At 40.6% G+C, this 25,714-nt stretch overlaps 1 protein-coding gene across 1 annotated transcript in view; it reads right to left on the bottom strand.

Annotated features, from left to right (window-relative positions):
• The window catches only part of LOC146970607 (voltage-gated inwardly rectifying potassium channel KCNH6-like), a 28,379-nt gene extending 4,615 nt beyond the window's left edge, over window positions 1-23,764 (bottom strand). The window contains exons 1-18 of the mRNA XM_085804423.1: window positions 23,648-23,764; window positions 21,545-21,775; window positions 14,859-15,023; window positions 13,097-13,523; window positions 11,665-11,840; window positions 10,207-10,286; window positions 9,882-10,004; window positions 9,520-9,692; window positions 9,048-9,186; window positions 8,175-8,312; window positions 7,857-8,011; window positions 6,655-6,896; window positions 5,872-6,071; window positions 5,236-5,323; window positions 4,527-4,691; window positions 2,338-2,459; window positions 1,602-1,673; window positions 355-454 (exon numbers count right to left, since the gene is read on the bottom strand). Coding sequence (XP_085660549.1) covers window positions 355-454; window positions 1,602-1,673; window positions 2,338-2,459; window positions 4,527-4,691; window positions 5,236-5,323; window positions 5,872-6,071; window positions 6,655-6,896; window positions 7,857-8,011; window positions 8,175-8,312; window positions 9,048-9,186; window positions 9,520-9,692; window positions 9,882-10,004; window positions 10,207-10,286; window positions 11,665-11,840; window positions 13,097-13,523; window positions 14,859-15,023; window positions 21,545-21,775; window positions 23,648-23,723 — 2,872 coding nt within the window. The 5' untranslated portion in view covers window positions 23,724-23,764. The remainder of the gene's footprint in view (window positions 1-354; window positions 455-1,601; window positions 1,674-2,337; window positions 2,460-4,526; window positions 4,692-5,235; window positions 5,324-5,871; window positions 6,072-6,654; window positions 6,897-7,856; window positions 8,012-8,174; window positions 8,313-9,047; window positions 9,187-9,519; window positions 9,693-9,881; window positions 10,005-10,206; window positions 10,287-11,664; window positions 11,841-13,096; window positions 13,524-14,858; window positions 15,024-21,544; window positions 21,776-23,647) is intronic.
• Window positions 23,765-25,714: the final 1,950 nt, after the last annotated feature.

Here is a 25,714-nt window from a genome sequence, read left to right as displayed (position 1 = left end):
GTCCTTGGTCATATGCAAGCAAACTGATAACCGCATCATCTACTCCTCCACTGGAAAGTTTTGTCCAAATCTGTGTCCACCTTCAGGCCATGCCCCCACAGGAAAACATGGGGAGCAGGATAATAGCTCTTACAGAGCTGAAGATCCACCATGTTGATTGACAAGAAATGTCAAACTTTGATTCAAACAGCTTGGCAAGAGCTACTTCCTGTAGATCCAGAACTGGCATCTTTATCATAAGAACCACATTGAAGCAGCAGCAGCTCTGGAGTGTTTCGTCTGTGGTGCCAATGTGATCCAAGCCCATCCAGCCCTATCAGTCCTCATAAGCTGTTAGTGTTTGTGAGGTGCTACCTGTGTGAGTGGAGGAGAGTCTGTGTTTGGTCTGTGGTCGGCTCAACCCCTCATCATCAGAGTCCTCTCCACTCAGAGGACCCACAACTTCATTATTCACCTGCAGACAGAGAATGTGCAGGTACAGATGAGAGAATTATTCACCTTTAATATAGTAACATTTAGCATGGTTAATTTGTTAAAATAACCCATTTAAATTAGTGGGCAACCACCACTGTGATCCAGTATTTCTGATCTTTCCATTGAGTTGCATTAAAGCAGAAGTAAGCGATCCGGTCGTTTTGGCTAACTTCTTGTCAGCCGATGGAGTTAGCAGTCCCCGCCCTCGTCCCTACGTCACCACATTCACGCGCATCCCTTGGCTGCACACACAGAGAGGACCACGTCTTTATGCTGTTCTCTCTCCTCATTGGATAAAGGTTGTAGGATACAAGGAAAGTTTTCTCCTCGGCTTACAGCAGAGCAGAGTGACTGACAGACCCGTGTTTCAGACCAAACACTCTATATAAGTGATTGCTGTCGGAAGATATAACTATTTAAGACTTATATTAACACAAACATTCCGCTTACTTCTGCTTTAAGCCTAAATCTTATTGTGAAAAACACACCAGCAGAATGAAGGTACCAGTATATTCCATAAGAACCTGTTGGGCAGAGTCACAGCTTCACTTTGTAGTTTTAAAAACCAAAAAACATCTTGGTGTAGTTTTACATCTTTTCTCTCAGGCTTCTCTCTGGAGTTCAAGTAACAACAGGTCAGTAAGCCAATCAGAAAAGAGAAGTATCTGAGCTTCTCTGATTGGCTGACTGATTTCTGAGTGATTGAATAAAAGTATAGCAGATTGCAGTATAACTAATGTTAGTTGATGGCAGCAGTAACAGCTAAGAGAAACCATATCCTGCAAAGTTCTGATTGGTGGGGAGTTGGGCTGCGGGTGAGGGCAGTAACTATTTTACTGTGACATCACAAAGTGACAGAAGTCCTGACGGCTGGTTTTAAGGTTCAGTCTCTGAATACCGGCTATGCATATTTCTGTCTGACTGTGGCTTTGATAGTTTCACAATATAGAACCTTGACTTGACTTATAACCAAACTACACATCTAAAACTTTATACAATAAATAAAGGACCTTTAATACTGTGGACATACTGTATGGTCAAAACTCAAAATCAAGGTCGCTGTAGTTTTGAGAAGCCATAATTTCCACCTGGTCTAAGTAATAAGAGCTTTAACATGATTAGTTTACATCTCTGAGGTTGAAGGTGATCTCCAAGTTGGACCAGAAAGATTCATAGAATTCAGGATACATTTCCAGAACCTGAAAAAAAGAAATAAAATAAAAAATCAGCTAATAATTCAAGAGGAGATCATTATAAACATTTCACATGAAACATCAGTGAAATATGCAGTGTTGGGAAAGTTCACTTTCTACATGATCTAGTTCAAAGTTCAGTTCACAAATTTCAAAATGAACTAGTTCAGTTCATAGTTCATAATTCAAAATTTTGAACTAAGTTCACGGTTCCAAAAATGAACCAGTAGTTCATAGTTCTTTTTTTTTTTCAATTATTGCCACAGCCCATATAGAAACACAGACAGCAATTATTTTATCAAACTATGTGTCAGATTTCATCTTCGTATCCAATTTTGAATGCTTATCCAACCAGGGTTTAGCGGTGCGACACTGTGGTAGCTGGTGTTGCCAGATTCTGTGGTTTTTCTGCTACATATTAAGGCCTGTTTATGGTGTGTTTTAACTGGGGTTTCTATGGAAATCTTGCACACTTTTGAATGAAGTTATACTGTGAGAGAGTGCTGTTCACAAACGCCAGAATGAACACATTCACAATAACGTTCATCAAGCGGAAATACAGTACGTTCAGTTCACATTCGCCCAAAATATGAATGAGTGTTTGTTCATTGAACACGTTCAGCCACAACACTGGAAATATGTTCTGAGTGACTTTGGCTTTGAATGTTACCTCCAGCATATCCTCCCTGTGTATCTTGTGCAGGTCACAGTAGGTCAGAGCTCTAACATCAGCCCTGGACTTTCCTGGTAGAACATACAGGTTTACGGGTTCCCCAAATATGTCGTTCTTACCTGGAGGAGCAGAACAGGTCGTTATGACATGAAGCACAACTCTTGATATGTTCTTTTATTCTATCTATCAGAGGCATTGTTCACCTGAGAGTTACTACATGAACCACTAGATGGAGCTACTACCTGAGGCCAAGGGGGCAGTTGTCGGTCTGAGAAGTGAAGCTCACTTCCGCGTTCAAAAAACTGCAATCCCGTCGGCTGTCGCTGGGGGCTGGCTCCAGAAGGGAGCAACTTCAATTGAGCCCCATGTTAAAATAGCCGATTTTACAGCTTAAAAAAACATATTTACAGCCTGGTACATTTTATTTTTTTGGTCTCAACCGATAGTTTCTACCCCCGCACACACTCTGAGGGTGGTGAATTTTTTTAAAACTCTACCGTTTTACTATTATTAGGTTTAAAGTTCTGGCCAATTAGGGCACGGAAATGTTGAGTGACAGGTCCGGAGACCACTGCTTCGAGGCCAGTGGGCGGGCCCTCGGCCGGCCAACGGCCGCACCGCTCCAAATATGGCAAGTAGAATCTAACATGGCGCAGCTCAAACCCCCGTAGTAGCGGCACAAAACAGACTCCCCCAAACCAATGGGTGACGTCACGGGTGCTACGTCCATTCTTTTTACAGTAAGTAAGTAAGTTTAATTTATGTAGCACTTTTCATAGATAAAATCACAAAGTGCTTTACAACAAGGATAAAATGCAATAAAATACAGTACAGAAATCACAACAGGCCCCACAACGTCAACATCAGTTGAAAGCCTGTCTGAAAAGATAGGTTTTAAGTTCTTTCTTAAAACCTTCAGTGGACTCTATACTGCGCAAAGTCGATGGTAGAGCATTCCAAAGGCGAGGGGCACAGGCCTGGAAAGAGCAGTCACCTCGTGTTTTAAAACGGGTGCGAGGGACCATCAAGAGTTTCTGGTCTGATGACCTCAGTGAACGTGAGGGGGAATAAGGTCTCAGTAGCTCAGTGATGTACGAGGGAGCTTGTTCATGGAGGGCTCTAAAAACAAGTACTAAAATCTTAAAATGAATCCTAAAATTAACTGGTAACCAATGTAGGGAATATAAAATTGGGGTGATATGATCCCTTTTCTTAGATCCAGTTATGAGCCTTGCAGCTGCGTTCTGCACGGTTTGAAGGCGATTTACAGCCTTTTTGTTAAAACACATAAAAAGAGCATTACAATAGTCAATGCGAGATGAAATGAAAGCATGAATTATCATCCCCATTTCAGGTCTTGAAATCATGGACCTCAGTTTCGCTATATTACGCAGATGATAGAAACAATTTTTCACCAACTGTTTACAGTGGTGGTCCAGGGACATGTCCTTGTCAAAAACAACACCTAGGTTGCGTATGCTTGATTGGACAGAAAGACCTAACTGACCTAAGTGCTGCTTTATGGGGGGAATGGCACTATCTGGGGCAATAATCAGTGTTTCAGTTTTAGCAGAATTTAGTTGAAGAAGATTGTCATTTAGCCATTTTTTGATGGCCGTCAAACAGGCAGTTAAATTGTCTAGTTTATGTAGCTCATTCTGCTTGAAGGAGCAGTAGAGCTGAACATCATCAGCATATAGATGACAAGAGACATCACTGAACTCACTGATAATCTGTCCAAGAGGGGTCATATAGAGCAAGAAAAGAAAAGGGCCAAGTACTGATCCCTGTGGGACCCCACAGGCTAGCCCTGTCAGGTCAGATGATAACTGGTTGACATGGACCAAAAAACTCCTGTCAGTCAGATAAGACCTGAACCAATTTAAAACAGTACCTGTAATCCCAAAAGTGTCTCTGAGTCTGTTTAATAAGACTTTATGGTCCACCGTGTCAAATGCAGCGGTAAGATCTAGCAATACCAGGACTGTATATTGACCAGAGTCTGCTGCCATCAGGACATCACTTGAAACTCTGATTAAGGCTGTCTCAGTGGAGTGTTTTTTCCTGAAACCTGATTGGATGGTGTCAAAGATAGAGTTTGCATCAATGAATGCAATTAATTGTTCAGCTACTACCTTTTCCATAATTTTGGTCAGTCTATGCCTGAGGCTCATACAAACACTTACCCAGTATAGCTACCACCATGTCTCCTTTGAGGATCTCTATGGATCCTCTGGAGATGAAGTAGAGTTCTGATAACAGGTCTCCAGCGTGGACCAGGGTGTCACCAGGAGGAGCATGGGTGGTCTTAAACCTCATGGCCAGGGCTCTCAGGCAGCCTTTAGTGGACCCTAGACACCAGAACAAATACAATGTGTTTATCAATCGCTTCATGTTCCACCGATCTTGCTCTTGACATGTTCTAAGGAGATCTCTACATTCATCCCAGCATGTTAGCTTCTCATCATTTGCTCCCTCTCCATGTCATGATCAGACTTCAAGCTGCTTCAGATCTTCAGATATTTAATTGGAACATGGTTGTTCCTAAGTAGACAGAGCACCAGTCCGCAGTCTGCTGTTATCTCATCTGGAATAAACTCATGTTTCCTCCTTCCAGGTCTCAGAGTGATGTGGCTCAGATGTGGCTCAACATCCTCCCGCATCATATTTTTGGAGGTACAGATGAGAGGTACACAATCTATTTAAACTGCACTTTGTCACTTTGTTCTGTCTGTAGGCTATACTGTATGGGTTTTTAATGTTGCTACCTTCTTTTTTAATCCAGATTCACCTACACATTGATGTAGAGCATCATACATCCTACGTAGAGCTGCTAAACTGGCCATCATTTAAACAGTGAAAAACAGTAAAATAATTATATAGTAATAGTTTTACCTTTAAAAGCCTTACAGTTCTGCAGCAGTGACCTGTTGAGGTGGAGACAGATATCTGCTTGGAGGCACTCTGGGAAACCTTTGAGAACCTGGAGGAGTTTTGTCGGGATGGGGGACACACAGAGAGGACAGAGTTGGATCAGTAACTTAGGCAATCTTAGGCAAATTCAATAATTTATATATAATTCCTAAATGACGTTGGTTCGAGTAAACTCTGGACTATATCCCTTCAGGACACTTGGATTGCAGTGGACGAGCAGTGTGGAGGGATATCAAATGGTTTTTGTGTAGATTTATGGACATTTTTGTGTCGGGCTCTATTTTTCTCACATAAAGTTTTTGTTGGACTATGAACCGACCTCCCGGGTCACCAGATGCACTTTGAGGAATAAAAAACTACTCCGGTGTATTCATCAGCATGACGGTGAGTCACCAATGACTGAATTTCATTTTTGGGTGAACTATTCCTTTAAGAAGAATATTATCTCAACATAGTGTCTGAATATAAAATAATCAGTTCTCAGTTAAAAACAACATAGTAATTAAAAGCATGTCTTTTTAATTCTAATGAAATAGCTGAGATCTTCAAACATGGCTGACACAGACACTGTTCACATAGTTAGTGTCCCATACTCACAGCATTCATATCTATCCCATTGGTGTATGACCATGCATGTTGGAAGTACTCCTCCAGCCGCTGCTTCAGAGGGTTGGGGATCTGGTGGAAGCGGATGAACTCTCGAACCTTCATCATCTGGGCGTGGTAGCGCGCTGTACCAGAATAGAGCCGCTGGATAATGGCTGACACGTTCCCAAAAATGCTGGCATACATCAAAGCTAGAGGAGACAGAAAGAAACAGAAACAATACAATTCACCTTTGATTCAAAGAAGAAGTTTAGGATTTGATCGTCAGTAACTAAAGAACTGTCAGGGTCAGTTAGGTGTTTAATGCCAGTTTAGTTTCTGCTATTGTCCTGTCACTTTCTGTTTTTATTTTGAAGTCTGTGTCTTTCCCCTGTCTTCCTGTCTCCCTGACTTCCTGCCGGTGTGATTGCTTGCCCCGCCCTAATGTGTTTCACATATAAACTTCTCTGAATAAGCCTGACCTGCCTATTCCCTCATTGGGTCCACCCGACTCGTACATCATAGGACAAGAAACCACAAGAGCACAAAAGAATCCTACATATCTAATAATAGAATTAGCAATGCTGGAGAAATGTTATCATTTGATACTTTACTTTAACTCCAACAGCAAATAGACCTCCATCCTCAGATAGATAGATAGATAGATAGATAGATAGATAGATAGATAGATAGATAGATAGATAGATAGATAGATAGATAGATAGATAGATAGATAGATAGATAGATAGATAGATAGATAGATAGATCTTCCAACTGGTTGAGTGTGGAACTCACCGCCGATGAGCATGACACAGATGGAGAAGATCTTCTCAGAGTTGGTGTTTGGTGACACATTCCCGAAGCCTACACTAGTCAGACTGCTGAAGGTGAAGTATAGAGCTGTGACATATTTATCTCTAATGGAGGGACCAGAGTCCATGATGGAGTCATTGTACGGCTTCCCCAGCTGCTCACCCAGATTGTCCAGCCAGCCGATCCCAGCTGAGGCTGCCCGCTCCACATTACCTATGGCATACCTGGTTGAACAAGACAAACACCTTTAAGCTTAAAAGGATAGTTCAAAATTTGGGCAAATTGACCCATTGCCATAATCCCTATAGTCATAGCAGTAGGTTCGTTACCTTTAATTGTCGGTGTACGTACGCGTAAGCTATTTTTAGAATGGCGGAGCAGAGCCACGAGCTGCTCAGAGCTACGCTACCGAGGCTAACGGGATTTCTTGGTTTCCATCATCAAACTCATCAAATACACAATCCAGAAACTCCAAAACGCTCTGGTGGACAAGTTGTGACCTGCACATTCACCACGCTATGAGATAATAACGGAACATTAAGAGAAAAAACGGTAACACTTTACTTGAAGGTATTGTCATAAGAGTGACATGACACTGTCATAAGACTGACATGACACAGTCATGAACGTGTCATAAACATTATGTCAATGTCATAACGTTGTCATTAAGTGTCATTCGGTTAACCCTAACCCTAAACCTAACCCTACAAAAACCGAATGACACTTAATGACAACGTTATGACATTGACATAATGTTTATGACACGTTCATGACTGTGTCATGTCTTATGACAGTGTCATGTCAATCTTATGACGATACCTTCAGGTAAAGTGTTACCGAAAAAACTGTCCCAGACGGGAACGCGCATCAGCGGTTTTGCATGAAATTACCTCAAAAACAACGTTCACGTTCCACACAACGGAACACAACGTTCCATTATTATCTCAGAAATCCCATTAGCTTCCGTAGCATAGCTCTGAGCAGCTCGCAGCTCTGCTCCGCCGTTCTGAAAACAGCTTGCACCGACAATTAAAGGTAACGAACCTACTTCTAAAACTATAGGGATTATGGCAATGGGCCAATTGGCCAAAATGTTGATCTATCCCTTTAAAACAATAGCATCACATATGTTCTTAATAACTTGTTTGGGTATAAGTTACACAAAGTAGGATAAAGTAAAGTACCAGATGCAGGCCAGCCAGTGGGCAATGAGGGCAAAGGTGCACATGAGGAGGAAGAGAACAGCAGCACCGTACTCTGAGTACCGGTCCAACTTCCTGGCTACACGAACCAATCGCAGCAACCGAGCCGTCTTCAATAAACCAATTAGAGTGGTGGTCTGTCAGGAGCAGGAGAACGAGAGCAGCGAGAACAAATGATGAAAAAATATTACACAAATCAGTTCTAGCTGTCTTCTTTTCCCTACAATCATAGTCCACCTTTCCTCCCTAGCGGCCCTGTTCTACCCCCATCCTCATCTTCTTTCCCTCCCCCCTCCCTACCTCTCCCTCTCCTCCTCCCCTAACCACCTCCTCTCCTGAGCGGTAGATGAGGAGGTCAAAGGGGATGGCTGCCACCATGTCGATGAGAAACCAGCCTTTGAAGTAGTGAACTGCAATCCGAGACGACTGGCTCACCACCTGAGGAGACAGCAGCAGTGCAGATGTTACAGTAACAGCTGTTTATTTAGAGTATAGCAGGTTGTAATACATCCTCTGAGTAGCACTTCCTTTACAGGTCAGACTGGATGCAACAATGACTCTTTATCAGAAAGTTACAGAAGGGACAACATATTCTACATATTTTTGACATTATAAGAATTAAATACATGATTTTCTATCTAAGGTGGATTACAAAATAACTACACGCTTGAGGATTTCGAATAGAGCTAACAATTACCTACATTGAAATAACTGAAGCAAAAAAAAACTCCTTTACAAAGTAAGACTGACAATACTTTGTTGAATTGCTTCTACACTTGAAGATCCAGACAACAAATAAACTGGAAATCATTAGTAGGAGAAGAAGAAGGAGAAGAAGAAGAAGAAGGAGAAGGAGAAGAAGAAGAAGAAGAAGAAGAAGAAGAAGAAGAAGAAGAAGAAGAAGAAGAAGAAGAAGAAGAAGAAGAAGAAAATTAAGAAAAAGAAGAAGACGAGCAAACTTAAATATCTAAAGGAAGTAAAAGTCGTAACAAGGTTCTGTGCAATCAATTGCACTGCCCCTTAATCTTCTTTTTAAATTGGTTTTTAATCTGAATTGATGTTTTTTTTTATGGTGTTTCATGTTTTGTGTTATTTTCCCATGTATTGTTGTTACTGTCCTTGAGTGAAGTGAACTGAAGAAGAAATAATAATCAAACTGTCAGATGACTTCACCTCATCATTGGAGTTGACATATGTGGTCCTGAAGTTAATGATGATGTCAACAATGAACATGATGTCCACTATGAGATCCACCACGTTGAGCGGAGAGCAGGAGTATCCACAGGTCTGCATGGCTGCCTCCTCCTGGTCACTAAAGGAAAACACATCAGCATCCACTGAAAACACACCAGGCATGGCGCTGGAAATCATTCAGACTTGCCCTAAGCATTGTGATACATGGTACTTTACTGTAATTTCATCTTCTAGGTTAAAATGGAAGATTACTCCTGTGTATTTGAAATCATTATGGTGTTTGTTTCATGTATTATACATTTGAAAATAATTAATTTGTGAAATAACACTCAAGTTAAAGAGATTCAAGCTAAAGTTTCAGCTCCTATATTTAAGTGTCATGTGCAAATATACAAACAATTCCAACATATACCATTCTCAGAGCGTCATTGCTGCGTGAATTTCCACCAACCTCAGTAGAAACGTAGCAGAATAAGGGGTGAAAATTGCTGTGTAGATGACTAAGAGGAGAATGACCCAGTCCCACACAGCTTTGAATGGACTGTAGTGAAGGATGGTCCACTTCTGGATCCTGGGAGTCTGCAGCTTGTACTCAGGTAACACGTCAGCACCAAGAGACAGAACCTGGAGGAGAGAGATCTGCCTGTTCATTCACTTTAATCATTATCATTATCTGCAGCTCCGTGGTCCCATCAGACACACAATGATGATTCAATGGATATGACAGAGACAGTGCCACCTGCTGCCAGTGTGACTCAGACTGGATGGATGGACAGCTGGCTTACAGCATTAGAGCATCATGCCTATACTCACCTGGGTGACCTTCTCAGTGACGTGGTGGGTTCTGTCGATCAATTTGCAAGGAGGTCTGATTTCACCAGGAGGTAACGCCATGAAGGCATCTGTCTTTGCGTCCAGTGGGCTCTGGCTAATCGGCTGCATGTGCACAGGCCACACACACACACACACACACACACACACACACACAGCAAAAAAAAGAAAACGTGTTAAAATGTGTGAATTTCTGGCATTTGGACAATCATTAAACTCAGAGCAGGTTAAGAGTGCAACAGTAGAACTCCAGATGGGACCAGAGATCAAATGTAACCCTGTGTGTGTATGTGTGTGTGAGTGTTACCTGGCTGTTGGTTCGGCAACGCAGGTCAGTGTCTGACATCCCAACTGGCCCGCTGGTCTTTCTGATGGTTACTATACCTGCTAGAGGAGAGAAGACGGGAGAAGCTCTACTGCAGTTACAGAGGTTTTAAATCCTATTTTGACACTTTGAGTGTGATGGTTTGAATCTGAATGCATCTTCCAGAAATTATGGTATTTACTGTATAATCATGCAGGTAAAAAGTTTGTGATGATTCTGGCTTCTATTGGTATCATTTGATTGTTTTCTAGTTAAAGCAGAAGTAAGCAATATTTTTGTGTTAATATAAGTCTTAAATAGTTATATCTTCCGACAGCAATCACTTATATAGAGTGTTTGGACCGAAACACGGGTCTGTCAGTCACTCTGCTCTGCTCTGAGCCAAGGAGAAAACATTTATCGTATCCTACAAGTTTTATCCAATGAGGAGAGAGAACGGCATAAAGGGCTGTGTGTGCAGCCAAGGGATGCGCGTGAATGTGGTGACGTAGGGACGAGGACTGTTATGGTGCGTTCAAGGAAACTCGTAACTCGTGTTTTTCCGACCTGTGAAGTCGTACCAGTTCGATCTGGTACGGGTTCACGGGTCGGAAGTTACGAGTGGCCGTTATAGTGACTTTCACAGGTAAAACAGGTCGGAAAAACACAAGTGGGTTGCCTGGAACGCTACAAAGTCGTAAGTCGTGACTTGAAGCTGTAATTTACGGTTTCAAAAGCCTGCCTGGAACGCAGCATTAGCCAAAACGACCGGATCGCTTACTTCTGCTTTAAGATCTACAATTATGTTATTTCTGCTATCCTAAATTTTCTTTTTTATCAACTTAATTAATGTGACAGTGAGCTGAAGTTTGTCTAATCATACTGACAAACTCAAAACCATATCGGTTTGAGTTTCTCCTTTTCTACTTTCTACATTGTAGATTCATACTTAAGACATCAAAAGTATGAAGGAACATAATATGGACAGCCAAAAGGGATCAAAGGTGTGCAAAAAGCTGCCATCAAAGCAAAACATGGCTACTTCATAGTAATATATAAAACATACTCTTCTTTGTTTAACACTGCTATGTTTACTAGCTAGCTACATAATTCCTTATGTTCCTTCATAGTTTTGATGTCTTCAGTTTGGATCTACAATGTGGAAAGTTATAAAAATAAAGAAAAAACATTGAATGAGAAGGCGTGTCCAAACCTTTGACTGTATATTTTCTATACTTCCCAAATTTTCTAAGTTCTTAAATTCCACTGAGTAAAGAAACTATATTTGAAATGTTTGAAATGTCTAGACAAAAAGTAAAAAGCTGTTACTGCTAAGTAATGCTGTGTGTATCAATAGCAAAACTCAGCAGAGCTAAAGACATACTTTCAGGCCACTTTCAGATTGGAATATAACCACAATATGAGGTGGGGGTGGGGTGTTAGACTGTATTAAATCATCACCTGTGCAGCTGTGTCTCAGCTGCAGCCTCTTCTCCCAGTAGCTCTGCCCACTCTTGATATCGTCCACTGATGAGGAGTGCTTTAAACTGCCACAGCTGCTGTCGAAGCTGCTGGAGGGAGGGTGAATGTGAAGAGGACAGTCATCCTCACCTGCTCCTCTCCTTCTCTCCTCTCTCCTGCACAGAAGGTACAAACCCCATCACTCCATCACTGCTCCCAGCCCACAGCCCAGTACCAGAGTGTCACCACCTAGTGTTGGTTTCATGGATTTATTTGGATGCAAGTTTGATTATCCTCATTTAATTATTGGGTAACACTTTACAATAAGGGTCCCTTAATTAACATTTAGTTAGTACATTATTAAGCATTAATTAACTGTTTACAGATATATTAACAATCATTATTAGGATTAGGAAACACATTCATTAATGTAGCCTATTAGTAAGCAGTTAATTAATGTTTATTACTCAAAGTTAGTTAAGTAAGCGATATATTTGTGTTAATATAAGTCTTAAATAGTTATATCTTCCGACAGCAATCACTTACATAGAGTGTTTGGACCGAAACACGGGTCTATCAGTCACTCTGCTCTGCTCTGAGCCGAGGAGAAAACTTTTCTCGTATCCTACAGTTTTTATCCAATGAGGAGAGAGAACGGCATGCAGGGCTGTGTGTGCAGCCAAGGGATGCGCGTGAATGTGGTGACGTAGGGACGAGGACTGTTACGGTGCGTTCAAGGCAACTCGTAACTCGTGTTTTTCCGACCTGTGAAGTCGTACCAGTTCGATCTGGTACGAGTTCACGGGTCGGAAGTTACGAGTGGCCGTTATAGTGACTTTCACAGGTAAAACAGGTCGGAAAAACACGAGTGGGTTGCCTGAAACGCTACAAAGTCGTAAGTTGTGACTTGAAGCTGTAATTTACGGTTTCAAAAGCCTACCTGGAACGCAGCATTACCAAAACGACCGGATCGCTTACTTCTGCTTTAATAAATTATTAAGTAATAATAAAAGTTGAATAATGTAATTTGTTATCATTATGTATGCATTATTCACCATTAATTAACACATTAGTTTATATATTAATGCTTAATAATGTACTAACTAATGTTAATTAAGGGACTCTTATTGTAAAGTGTTAACAATTATTGTTGCATTTTTATTTCCCATGACCTTGCCTATTATGTTTTTTTTTTATGGCACATTTGCATCTTCAAATAAGAAATAGGAATTTTAAAACTAAAGGTTGTAAAAGTAACAAGGGATATACATTTTTTTGTTAACTGTGCTGAGTCTGTCTTTCTAAAAATGTGAATAAAATATGACTTTAGACTTTGTTTACAATGAATTACAACTCCAAAATAAATTTGTAAAGAAAAAAAAGCATCATTGCTTATTTCATGTTAATTTACTGCTTGTTAAAATACAATCACCTGGGTGGAGCATGTGAGCAGGCGAGGGGCAGGGCCACTGTGGGGGGTGCAGAGGTGGGAGCTGTGGGCAGACTGTGGAGCCGTGCACCTCTCCTCCCTCCTCCTCCTCCTCCTCCTCCTCCTCCTCCTCCTGCTGCTTTTGTATCTATCAGAGGCTCATCAGCATCGCCTCCATCTCCCCTCTTCCTGTCTTCCCTCTCTCCTCCTCTCATTTCTTCCTCGTCTTCGTCGTCCCAGAGCAGCGGCCCGGCTCCTGCCTCCTCCAGCTGTTGTCTCTCAGGGAAGGACAGCAGCTTGTCCAGGGCCACGGACTCATGTCCGAGGGGGAGGAGGTCGGCGCAGGGGGAACCCAGCTCTGTGTCCTGCGATGGGACACCTGCTCTGGGGCAGAGGGAGCGGACCAGGAGACGCACACGCTGTGGCCAAGCTGGGTGGAGAACAGGAGGAAGACAGTGATGACTTCAGAAAGAAGAGGCCACACTTGTTAAAGATACTTCTGTCAAGCAGGAAAGCTATAACCAGATAATAGTTGCAAGTTGATGCTCCAACACTGGACTAGTGGAGCGGGATGGTGAAAGACATTTATTGCATGGAGAAACTTACTTTTGTTTTAAAGGGATATTTCAACAACTTGGCATATCGCCATAATCCCTATAGTCATAGGAGTAGGTCTATGCATTTGCACCGAAAAGAACTCTGTCTCGTAATGTTACATTATTATTTCATAGGGTGGTGAATGTGCAGGTTCAACCTCTCCACGACAGCGTTTTGAAGTTGCTGGATTGTGTATTTGATGAGTTTGATGAGGGACAGATAAAGTACTGTGCGCCTCCATTGCATTAGCTGAACATCAGCTCACGTCTCTGCTCCGCCGTTCTAAAAACAGCTTGCACCGACAATTAAAGGTAATGAACCTACTTCTAAAACTATAGGGATTATGGCAATGGGCGAATTTGCCAAAATGTTTAACTATCCCTTTAAGACTTGAGTTGGAGATACTGTATGTATTGAACATTGGGAAAAATGAATTGTGTATGCACTTTATATAGAACCGGAGGTGCACTGTATTTCGCCTTTCCCTCTATATATATATATATATGAAAAAACAAAAATTAATAATAAGCATCATCAAATCATGTATGCACATGTTCGAAAAAGGAGTGGGAAGTACGCACTTTTTTTAAAAACTCCCACCCCTTTCTACTCATCATGGTTTATCTATCTAGTATCTATCTATCTACTACATAAATAATAATAAATCCAAATCAATAAACATATACAAATATATAAAACATATACTACATGAATACTGTATCCATATTGATAAAGTACCGTTGCTACATACATAAAATATACAAAACATATATAGTACATAAATATCCATATCAACTTATAATATCCCATGGTTGTTGTTGTAATGGTTGTTTTTTGTGTCTGTATGAGATGCTGCTGCTGTAACACTACAGTTTCCTTTATGGATTAATAAAGTATCTTGAACTGCAACTTCATCTTTTGTTTAAGGCTGAAACTGAATTCTACAGAAATTATGCAATATGTTAATTAACAGCAATTTCATGGGAAAATGAATCAGGTTTCTATGACAATATTGTTGCAAGTTATATGCACCGTGAAGAAGATCATTGAGACGTGCTCAAATGTCTATTATATGTGCTTCAAAAAACTGGCGCTTATCAATTCTAAACTTGTGTTTTCATTTAGTTGTATTTCTGAATTAATTAATGGAAGTGTTAACAAAATGTACCCATGTTCATCCAGGGGATCCGCAGAACTCTGCTGAGATCTCTGTCTGGAGAGGTGTTGGCTGGTCTGGGGTCAGTGGGGAGCTCAAAGTTGAGAATAAACATGATGACCAGGCCGTCCTCGTTCTTCACCGGGACCACATCTATTTCACAGTTGAAACAAACTCCTGCAGCAACACAGACAGAGAAGAGAAGAATTCATTTAGACTGCTTTTACTCGCGAGACCAAGATATACTTTAGCTTCTTTTAGCGTATTTATTTGAGACTAGCACAACTTCACATATTTCTTGAGTCATGGAGGAATGAACTCCCTGTCCACAGTACAGACAAACAACACCTAAACAAAACGTGATGACACAGCATGAGCTTCTGGCCTTTACACTTACGACTCACTGTGGTGAAAACAAGATACTGCATCTATACAAACAGCAGTACAATCTCACATTATTACACAGTCTTATGTTGTGTGTATCATAACAACTGAGTACACTAAATAAACTAATGTCTCTTAACATAGACATGTGACTTCATGACTTTATTTTCAAAGGATAGCCCCTTGAGATCTAATTTTCGAGGGGATCCTTAAGTTATTACCAACCAAAATACAGAAACAAGAGTTTAGTCATCAAAAGTATCATAATAGAAAATGAGCACAAAAAATGAAACAATATAAAGACACACATTCACACACACTTCTACAATGCTCCAAAATCACAGAAACCCTCTTAGCAAAATATTATACTGTAAGAGTGGGCCGGTGTACACATGCACACACACAATACTAACTAATTACATTAAAGGAATAGTTCAATATTTTGATGGAGTTGTTTTAGAGGTACAGTAAATTCATGCAAAACCGCTGATGTGCGTTGCCTTCAGGGACAGTTTCCGGCAAGCAGTCTCTGTATTTACCTCGAAAACAACTCTGTCTCGTAACGTTCCATTATTATCTCATAGTGTGGTGAATGTGCAGGTCACAACTTGTCCACAAAAGCGTTTTGGAGTTGTTGGATTGTGTCTTTGATGAGTTTGATGAGGGAAACCAAGAAATCCCATTAGCCTCCGTAGCGTTGCTCTGAGCAGGTCGCGAATGCGCTCCGCCGTTCTAAAAATAGCTTACACTGACAAATAAAGGTAACAAACCTACTGCTATGACCATAGCGATTATGGCAATGGGCCAATTTGCCAAAAATGTTGAACTATCCCTTTAACAAGAACAGGAGGAGAACCAGTTTAGGTAAACTAGTGATGTAATTCTGCATATTTCCTCTAGATGGCGACACAAGACAGGTGATTAATGTGCTGCTCATTATGTTATTTCCATTATTATAACAACTACATGTACCTTTCAAAACTTATTCATTCATATTACACCAGAGGTTTGAGCCTCCACACTGCTGGCAGCTCAGTAGCTAATGTGAATGCACATTACCCAAGAGACAGATGATGGAGGGGGAGAGAAGAGCATGATCAACTTAATCATTTCCTTATCCGAAAGACGATAAGTAATTAGGAAGTAAGTAATGTCACTTTAAAGTGGTGTTCTTGGAGTACACTGCCCTTTAAAGCCTCAGTGTGTAATGTGTGCATCGCCATTTTTTACCTTGAGTGGCAGCGTGACTGTAGGTAACCACGGAAACTCAGCGGAGCTGTCGGCTCGGGGAGAAAGTTTTCCAGGTAGCACCAGTTAAAACTGTCACCACTGTGTAGTGTGAGGAAGGACGGAGGCACTGATGTTGAATTCAGGTGCAGTCAGGCAGACGGCCGTTGGCAAACCAACCAGATGTCATTTTACTCGACGAGAGAAAGACGGTAAAACGCGGGTCAGGTAAACAATACGACATCACCATGACAACATATTGTCACACCTGTATTGTTTTGCCTCGTGCTGGCGGACCACTTTTTTACATAGAGGCTTGTTTATCCTGTTACATGCAGCGTCTGTTGTCTGTCTGACGTCTGCCCGATTTCACGTGAATGCAACATCCAGAATACGTTCCGATATGCAACCGCACCGCTAGATGGGGGGAATTCCTACATACTATACCTTTAAGAGAGGAGTAGGGAAATTCAGTCAAGTTCAGAAAAGATTAATGTTCAGATGGCCAGATACGACAGGGCAGTTCACCTATTGGACATCTGTCATCATCAATAGCAAAAAAAAGTTTAAGGGGGAAAAAAATCTATTAGCTACACTTGTGGCAGTTGTCTGAACATCACCCTTCATCTTTTGGCAGAATTTGGCTACACTACCTGTCAAGATGGCAGAGAGTGTGAGAGCCAAACATCCACATTGTCTCCTCTTGTCTCTCGTCTCCTGGGGGAAACTTTGTTTGTTTGCTACTGGATCAAATTACCAGTTCAAACTCTGTGGATACTGCACATTATCAGTATTTATGTAAGGACTAATCCACAGTGAGCCAAGCAGTTGGAGTGTGTGTGTCTGTGTAGTCCTCCCCTCCTTCATGTCAGTCATTTCAGCGTTATGTACAGTAATGTCCTTGACTGTTCCAACATGTAGCCTATAGGAAGCTTATGATGAGGTTTTAAGATTCCAGTCAGAATCCAGTATTATGTGTGACTATGGTGTGGGTGCTGCTAATTACATTTATCAGTGTCTTACTTAAAGCAGATATCAGTGGAATGTTTTTGTTAATTTAAGTCCTAAATAGTCCTATTTTCCGTCAGCAATCACTTACATGAAGTATTTCAGCCTAAACACGAGTCTCTCCGTCACTCTGCTCTGCTGTAACCCGAGGAGAAAATTTTCCTTGTGGGATACAAGTGTTATCCAATGAGGGGAGAGAACGGCATGAAGGGCTGTGTGTGCAGCCAAGGGATGCGCGTGAATGTGGTGACGTAGCACGAGGACCAATTGATGCCTGACAAGGGCGGGGGCTGCTAACTCATGGTGCGTTCAAGGAAACTCGTACTTTGTGTTTTTCCTTCCTGTGAAGTCATACCAGTTCGATCTGGTACGAGTTCACGGGTCGGAAGTTACGAGTGGCCGTTATAGGGAACTTTCACAGACAACAGGACGGTAAAAACACGAGCTACGGGTTACCTGGAACGCTACCAAGTCGTAGTTGTGACTTGAAGCTGTAACTTACGGTTTCAAAAGCCTGCCTTGAACACAGCATTAGCCGAAACGGCCGTGCCGCTGTTATCTGCTTTAACTTCAACTGACCTCTGATGCTTAGTAAAACATAGCACTATGACTGACTTGTTAATGTTTTGATCTGAATTCATACTATCATAATGGACAGCAGTTATGTAGCCAATCGTACTCACCATTCAAAACACATCACTGGTGGTGTCACTTTTACTTTTTGGTATTTCAGATATGCTTATGTATGTTTCAAACGATTTGTGTTTTCTGTTGTCTTCAAATATTTTGTGTTTTGTCTCAGCTATATTGTAAATGAGGTTGCTCCTCAATATATATATATATATATATATATATATATATATATATATATATATATATATATATATATATATATATTTAAGACTCAAACTCATTAAAAAAAAAATGAAAAGGCCATCTCTAATGAGAGCTAGATGAGCTGACAGACAAATTAATTTCCCTTTGGGGATTAAAAAAGTAATTATTATTTGGGGCGGTACGTGGCGCAGTGGTTAAAGCGGCCGCTCCATGTAGAGGCTACAGTCCTCAACGCAGGCGTCCCCGGTTCGAATCCCGCGTCGGGCAGACCTTTCCTGCATGTCATTCCCCCTCTCTTTGCCTCCCCCTTTCCTGTCTATCTCACTGTGTGCTATCCAATAAAGGCAAAAAGGCCAAAAAATATACTTAAAAAAAAAAAAAAAAAAAAGTAATTATTATTCTTATGGTTTAAACTGACCTTTAGTGGTTAGTAGGAGGACTCAAGAAATGTTTCAAAAAAACCTAAAGTTAGTGTTACCATTACATTGTAAATTAAATATATGTGTGATTATAAGTTAATAACTTGGTGTCATCTTTTTTGGTCAGTATTGGAATTTTCCTTTTTCTCCCCTTTTTGGCGCCCCAGGAGGGGCAGTTTTGGGTCCAGGGTCTTAGACATGACAGAGGAGCTGTGGATCAAACCGATGATTCTAGTTCCTCAGTATATAAGTGCATGCTACTATAACTACACTGTTGCCCATAAAGTTGGAATAAAATATATATAGCCTCACAAGCCAGACTATATCATTAAAAATGTATAGTCTGGCAACGACCGGTAGACCTCGGCTCAATCCAGGGGGCTGTCTTTCAAACTGCCTCTGCACGCAATAGGGTAGCGCTACGACTAATCAGAGCAAAGAGCAGGATGGCGTTAGCCTGACAAGCCAATTAAAATGTATGTCGTCATCGCGTTAAGCCCGCCCAACGACTCTCTAAACAGATAGAGCGCTGTGATTGGTGAACACAAACGGTGTTCGCGACTCAAAAAGTTCCTATGGCTCGTTTCTAGACCCACCTACGGAGCAAATATATTTGCTGTCGCTAGGGTGCGTCTAGATTTCTAGGCTAACTGGCCTATATTGTGACAATGTAATTTATTCACTCATCATTGCAAGTAATCATTACACCTGGTCAAAGGAGATTACTGATGTGTATAAATAGGAATAAAACGAGGAATGTGTCTGAATTCTGAAAACCAACTTTATGGGCAAACAAACTGTTGCCTTCATAATGTGACTGGATGATTTCATGTACATTATGTTTCATTCAGAACAGATTTATTATACATACAGAATGTTCCCTGGCTTCTACTGAAACAGGGCTCCATGAATGGGTGAGTGCACGGCAGTGTGTGTGTGTGTGTGTGTGTGTGTGTAATGGATTAGCGTAGTGACGTTCTACCTTAACAATGATATCAGAATTATTGACTGGAAGACCATCTGCTGCAAACACAGACAATCTCACACTTAAACACACACGCACACACACATACAGACTATTGCCAGTATATGTGATGTATCAGTCATTATTAGCCAGTTAGCTTATAGTAACTTCACCCTTTTTACATTTGGTAAAGCTTATTATAAGTGGACTGAGGAGAAAAATCCTATTGCAGCCCAGATATCCTCCACTGCTCACAAATGTTAAAATACCTGTGTTTAAGTTTTCCTGACTGGTTGTCTGTGTGTGAGAACTGCTGTCGCTCTGCAGCAAAAGAGAGAGAGATTGTGTATCATTGCTACAGAGGTGTAACAGAAGAGCTGGAGTGAACCAATCAGCAGAGAGGCCTCCCAAGAAAAATGACAACATCAGTCATTTAGTTTTCAAAAAGGTCACGATTAAGTCTCAGTGTCAGCTCACAGTGTGAGGATGAACCTATTTTGTAACTGTGTGTGTGTGTGTGTGTGTGTAGAAGTCATAGTGAAGGTCGGAGTGGGTCTTTAGAGACAATGAGGAAATAGGATCATAGTTTTCATTAGAGCATAAGCACCATATCAGCTCAAAGAAATGATAAACTCGCGGATTAGAGATTAATGGAAAGAGCTAAAAGATTATTGAGCCCTCTCTCTCACACACACACACACACACACACACACACACACACACACTCTCTCTCTCTCTATTTATCACTCATCCTCTACCGTGCTCTTCCTTCCTGACATTCCACCATTAACTCCCAGCTGTCCTCCAGGCGGTTTCATCCCTGCCTGTATTTGCATAGATCACATGTCGTGTGTCTTATATACCTCAGGTTTTCATACTTCTTCACATATGAAAACGTTCAGGTTGGAAGAGCAAAGCATGTGGCTGCTCCTCTGTAACCTGGATCATTTTTCAGTCAGTCTGGGAGAGGTGAGAAAACATAAATGAATACACTTAGTGGAAGGAGAGAGTTTGCACAGGCCAGTTGAGTTTTGTCGGCTTTGTGCCAAACTTGACAAACTGTTGCTTTGGAGACTCCAGAGAATATTGTGCTCCTGGTTTTAAAAGTAAAAGTCATTTTCATAAATCTAACAGAAAATGTTGTGTGACTGATTGTTGGAGCAGAATCAGTGTAAGACACAGTTCAATTAGTATTCTGAATTATTAACAAGCTTTACAAAAGCTCTGGGTCTTTGATAAAAAGGTCACAAGGTATAATCGTGTATACATAATTCCCGAAGGGAAACCAAGAAATTCCATGAGCCTCCGTAACATAACAAACCTACTCATAAGACTATAGGGGTTAAGGCAATGGGCCAATTTGCCAAAATGTTGAAATATCCCTTTAAAAGATGAGAGCCTTTGCTACTGGAATACTGAATGTAGAAAAACAAATTGTGAAACCAAATGGCCCCTCCTCATTCGCAGCTCTGTTGGTTCTGGAAAATGTGTCATCGTCATGTCATCCTGCCATGTGGAGCAGATGTGTAGATAGAGTATCATAAAATCACAGCTGGGCAATATTATCAGACATAAAAGAGGTTCAGAAAGTATTTATAACATTGTCATTTGTGCTAATTAATCTTCGCCCTGTAATAACTGATTGCAAATTCATTAAAACTCAAAAACTGCGACGTCTAATTTGCAAATGAATTCAGATCTTCAATCATCTTTATGATGCATCTACAACCTGATTATTACCTGTGGGTACATGAATTGACTGGAAATTAGGGTACAGCCTACAATCCAACATTCAAGTTCATAAATCTTGCCACAATTAATAACGAATGTCAGATTGGTTTGATCTGACAGGGCCGTACCATCTTTAGTGTAGAGGGAAATCTCCACCTTTCTCTCCTCGACTCCCAGCAGAGCTTTAGCCATCTGGGCCACGGCCGGTCTCCTGGTGTGAGGTCCATACAGGAAGCTACAGGTGCAGGGTTTCTGCATCACCTCAGCCCGGGTGTAACCACACATCCCACAGAAGGCGTCGTTACAGAAAATGATGGCACAGTTCTCCACCTGCGCGTTGGCGATGACAAACTTTCGATCTGTAGAGGAAAGAAAAAGAGGATATCACAACTGAAATCAATTAACCACATGCAAAATATCTACACAGCACACTTGTACATAGAGATCCATATTATCTTGGACGACACATGGAGGATGGAAGTGTTCATTGTCCTGATCTCATTTCTCAGGATTCTTTACTACTTTAGTCATAGTTATAACAAATATTATAATTAGTCGTTATACTGCTTTTTAAAATAACATAATGCCAGAGAAAAAATATACACAGTCCACTTTGGGTGTATGGACTGAGATACGTACAGGGCTTACAAATATGCAAAATACTTAAATAAAAGTGTGATGACATCAAGTCCTTTTTAAAGATGACCCCAAATGTGAATGATTTATTCTATGTTATTACTCAATGTATTATTATTTGATCATTTTTTATTTGTATAGAAAATTAGCAACATGATGCTGAACTGATTAGCCTGTGAATTCCACCCTACAAGCTACTATGCAAACCTGCCCTTTTCCTTTTCTGTCATTTTGACAGAAGTTTTGACCAGCATGCCACTGTATGGCTGTCAGTTCAGAGGGTGACAAGTTATTTAAGTTTTCTTCTGTTTTAAAGAAGTATTAGCTTTACTGTTTGCTCTGGTTTAGCAGCATGAACTTCTTGAACAATAAGAAAGGCATTTTATCATTTCTCTACCTCCCATTTTCCCATTTTAGCAGACTCTCCTCTCTCAGATAGCATCAGTCTTTAGATGACAGGAGTTGTGCTCTTTGAGATATAAGCCAGAGTATGGATGAACAGTGTCTTTCAGCCTAATCAATACTTGAACCAGCTGAAATTAAAGAGTTACCATCGCCATGGTGACTGTTACTGCAGCTGGTCACACACAGCTGATTCAAATCAGCTGATTAGACTGCACACAAATATTCATTACATCTTTATCTATAAACGTGCAGATGACACACAGTGTCTACAGAATCACCACCTGACCACATTCACTGAGCAAATCAAGGATGTGAACACACAATAAACTGAAGAATCAGTCTGTGCCCTCATTGAATCCATGGCAATGAGCTTTACAAATCAAACCACACATCTTATGGACTCTGACCTCAGTTCAACAGCTACAACATGAGGCGACTAAAAACATAATGTGAATGAGAAGTCTGTCTCAACAACATACACCAGTCTACAGAAAAGACAGTGGTGTGTTCCCTGGTCTCACTAAATCAGAGGATAACACTTCATAATAAGTACACACTGCATTAGTTAAGCTTTAAATACTGAATTAATCATTTATAACACATGTTTTGCTCATCATGGATAAGCACTAACTGTATTTATATTATTCATGCGTTATAAATGAAGAACTCAGTAGTTATTAATGCTTAACTAATGCTTAATAGTGTGCACTTATTATAAAGTGTTACCAATCAGAGTCGTCCCTGACAGATGTGGGGCACATTGCACCAGTCCTTCAATCACTGCACTGACATCCTGTGTGTTGAAGGATAGATTTTTAAATCTGTCTACTGAAGTCCTGAATGGTATGTGACCCCCCAAAAAACTTTTTTATTTTTATTTTATTTTTTACAACATTTAAATGCTATTTTTATGTAATGTCATATCCTAATGTATTTCTGTGTCTGCTATCTAAAAAGGTTTCAACTTACTTTGGCTACTTTGCACTTGTTTGTATGATGACTAGCATAGACTTAAGCAAAGTGTGTAGCCGCTGTGTAGCATTAGAAGATCATTTCTTCTGAGTCGTCTTCTCCTCTCGTGTCTGTGCTGCAGCTAAAACGAAAACAACCAGCTCCTTTGTTTTTACTTTATGTTGTCACTAGTAGTAGCCTAGGCTACAATTAGAAATTGATTAGAGCACGTCACTTACTTTGGCCCTCGAACTTGCGGATGATGGTGTCCAGGAAGGTGTTCTGTGGCGCCACATGGCCCCGTCTCACCGGCATGGTGAAGAGTTCCTGTGTGTGGTGCTGAAGTCAGAGGTCAGAGGTCAGAGCTGGTCCGGTGTGTCCCGCTGCTCTAACGCGTCTTTTTATTCAGCTGGATGTAAAAGTTGTCAAACCAGAGGAGCTGCTGGAGTTTGGCTCCTCTCTAACCTATCACATCCTCTCCTCCTCTGTGTCTCTCTCTCCTTCTCTCGTGCTCTCTCCATCCTGTCAACAATGACCCGCCCATACTCTGTACTATAAGACCTACATGACTGACAGCCAACATAGCTGCTTCTGGTAGGCTACTACCATTATCATGTACCTTTATGTGAGATAGTACTCTAGATAATAAACTATAGGCTATGTTTTAAGTAGATTAGAAATCATGTCACCATAAAGAATAAATTAGAATACAGTTAAAAGTTTAATAAAAGGCAGTAGAGGAATAAATGAACTGCAACAATTTCACTCAGAGTGCATTTACGTTATTCAGCAGCTTATTATTAGTATATTAGAACTATAGGCCTATGCTATCTCATGTTTTTCTTCTCCACCATTGAATGACTGTAATAATTTCAGAGGATAATTTACAGAGATTTTCATATTTATCATTTAGAAATGGTTTAGTTTGTTCATGACTTAGTGTTCCTAACTGTTTCTGTTGACACTTGGATGTGGGGTGATGAACAAGGCAAATATCTTGAGATGTGACAGTGTTTTTTGTTTTTTTGTTTTGTTTTTACCACAGGATAAACAAAAAAGAGACAATATTAAAGTTATATAGTAGTTATAATATGTTGTTTTTTTGTGTCAAGAATAGAGGAGTGATGTTCATTCTCCTCTGCTACCTCCTTTATTCTGAATGAAGTGATGGAGGGCAGCTCACACTTTAGTCACAAAGTGACACCTCCTGGATACACTGTGTAACAACAGGCTGAATACAGTTCTTTAACAGATGGTTATGGTGAGTACCGTAAGGACAAACTAAGCTGTTCCCAAATTATTAAATTATTCCTTTATAAGAGTGCAGCAGTTTTGCATAGTCCTGAGGCTTTTTTGTGATACCCATTCATTCATCATATTAGCTACTGACACCAAATATGTTTAAAATACCAAATGAAAGAAGGCCCACTCCTTATTGTTTTGTTTTTGTTTTCCTTATTGTATGACTGGATCGTAACTATTGATGCAAAAAGTGTTACTGTAATGCTGGTAAAGGAGAATTTAAAGGTCCCACATTGTGTAAAGGTATATCCATGTGGTCTTTGAGCATAAAGCAGCTCTATGTTCTATAGTTATTCTGTGAAAGTATCAAAGCCTGAGTCCACAAAGAAAGTTTTCAGGAACTGAGCCTTAAGAGCTATCAAGACTTCTGTTATTTTGTGATGTAACAACAAAGCAGTCCATGCCCTCAGCCCTGCCTAACTGAACTTGCACCATTCAATCATGCAGGATGTGGTTTCAGGATGTTTACCAACTATCATTAGCTCACTCATTAAACAGTCGACCAATCAGAGGAGAGGCTAACAGACTCCTCTCTCCTGATTGGCTCTCACAGTTTTTGGAACTCCAGAGTAATGTCTGAGAGAGAAGATGTAAAACTGCACTGAGATGGTTTTTGGTTTTTAAAATATACAGTATCTTCTTATGGATCAACACTTCCAATAAAACAGAGGGAAACGATCAAATACAAACCTTTAATTACTTTATACGCTGGGTAGTTTGAATTGTTAACAGAGATTGGTAAAGATCTCTTGAGACTTGTTGCTAGACGAGTATGTAGACTTAGCTGAAGCTAAGAAAATATGGTCTCTTACTTGTTTCTACATTGCTGTCATCAATCCATCGCACTGAGCCTGGTATTATAACTAATCATATTAGACATCATATTATAGTGACAATGATGATGAGGATGACAGTGAAGATAAAGCTTATTCCCTCATCCCTCTCCCCACCCTTGTCTAATCTTGTGTTCCCCTCTCTCCTATGAGTTGTCTATGTGGACACAC

The sequence above is a fragment of the Trachurus japonicus genome, chromosome 17, assembly GCF_045865225.1.
Source record: "Trachurus japonicus isolate A0001 chromosome 17, Traja_1.0".
NCBI classification, from domain to species: Eukaryota; Metazoa; Chordata; class Actinopteri; order Carangiformes; family Carangidae; genus Trachurus; species Trachurus japonicus.
The sequence above is the reverse complement of the archived record's forward strand: the minus strand, read 5'-3'. Positions and strand labels throughout refer to the sequence as shown.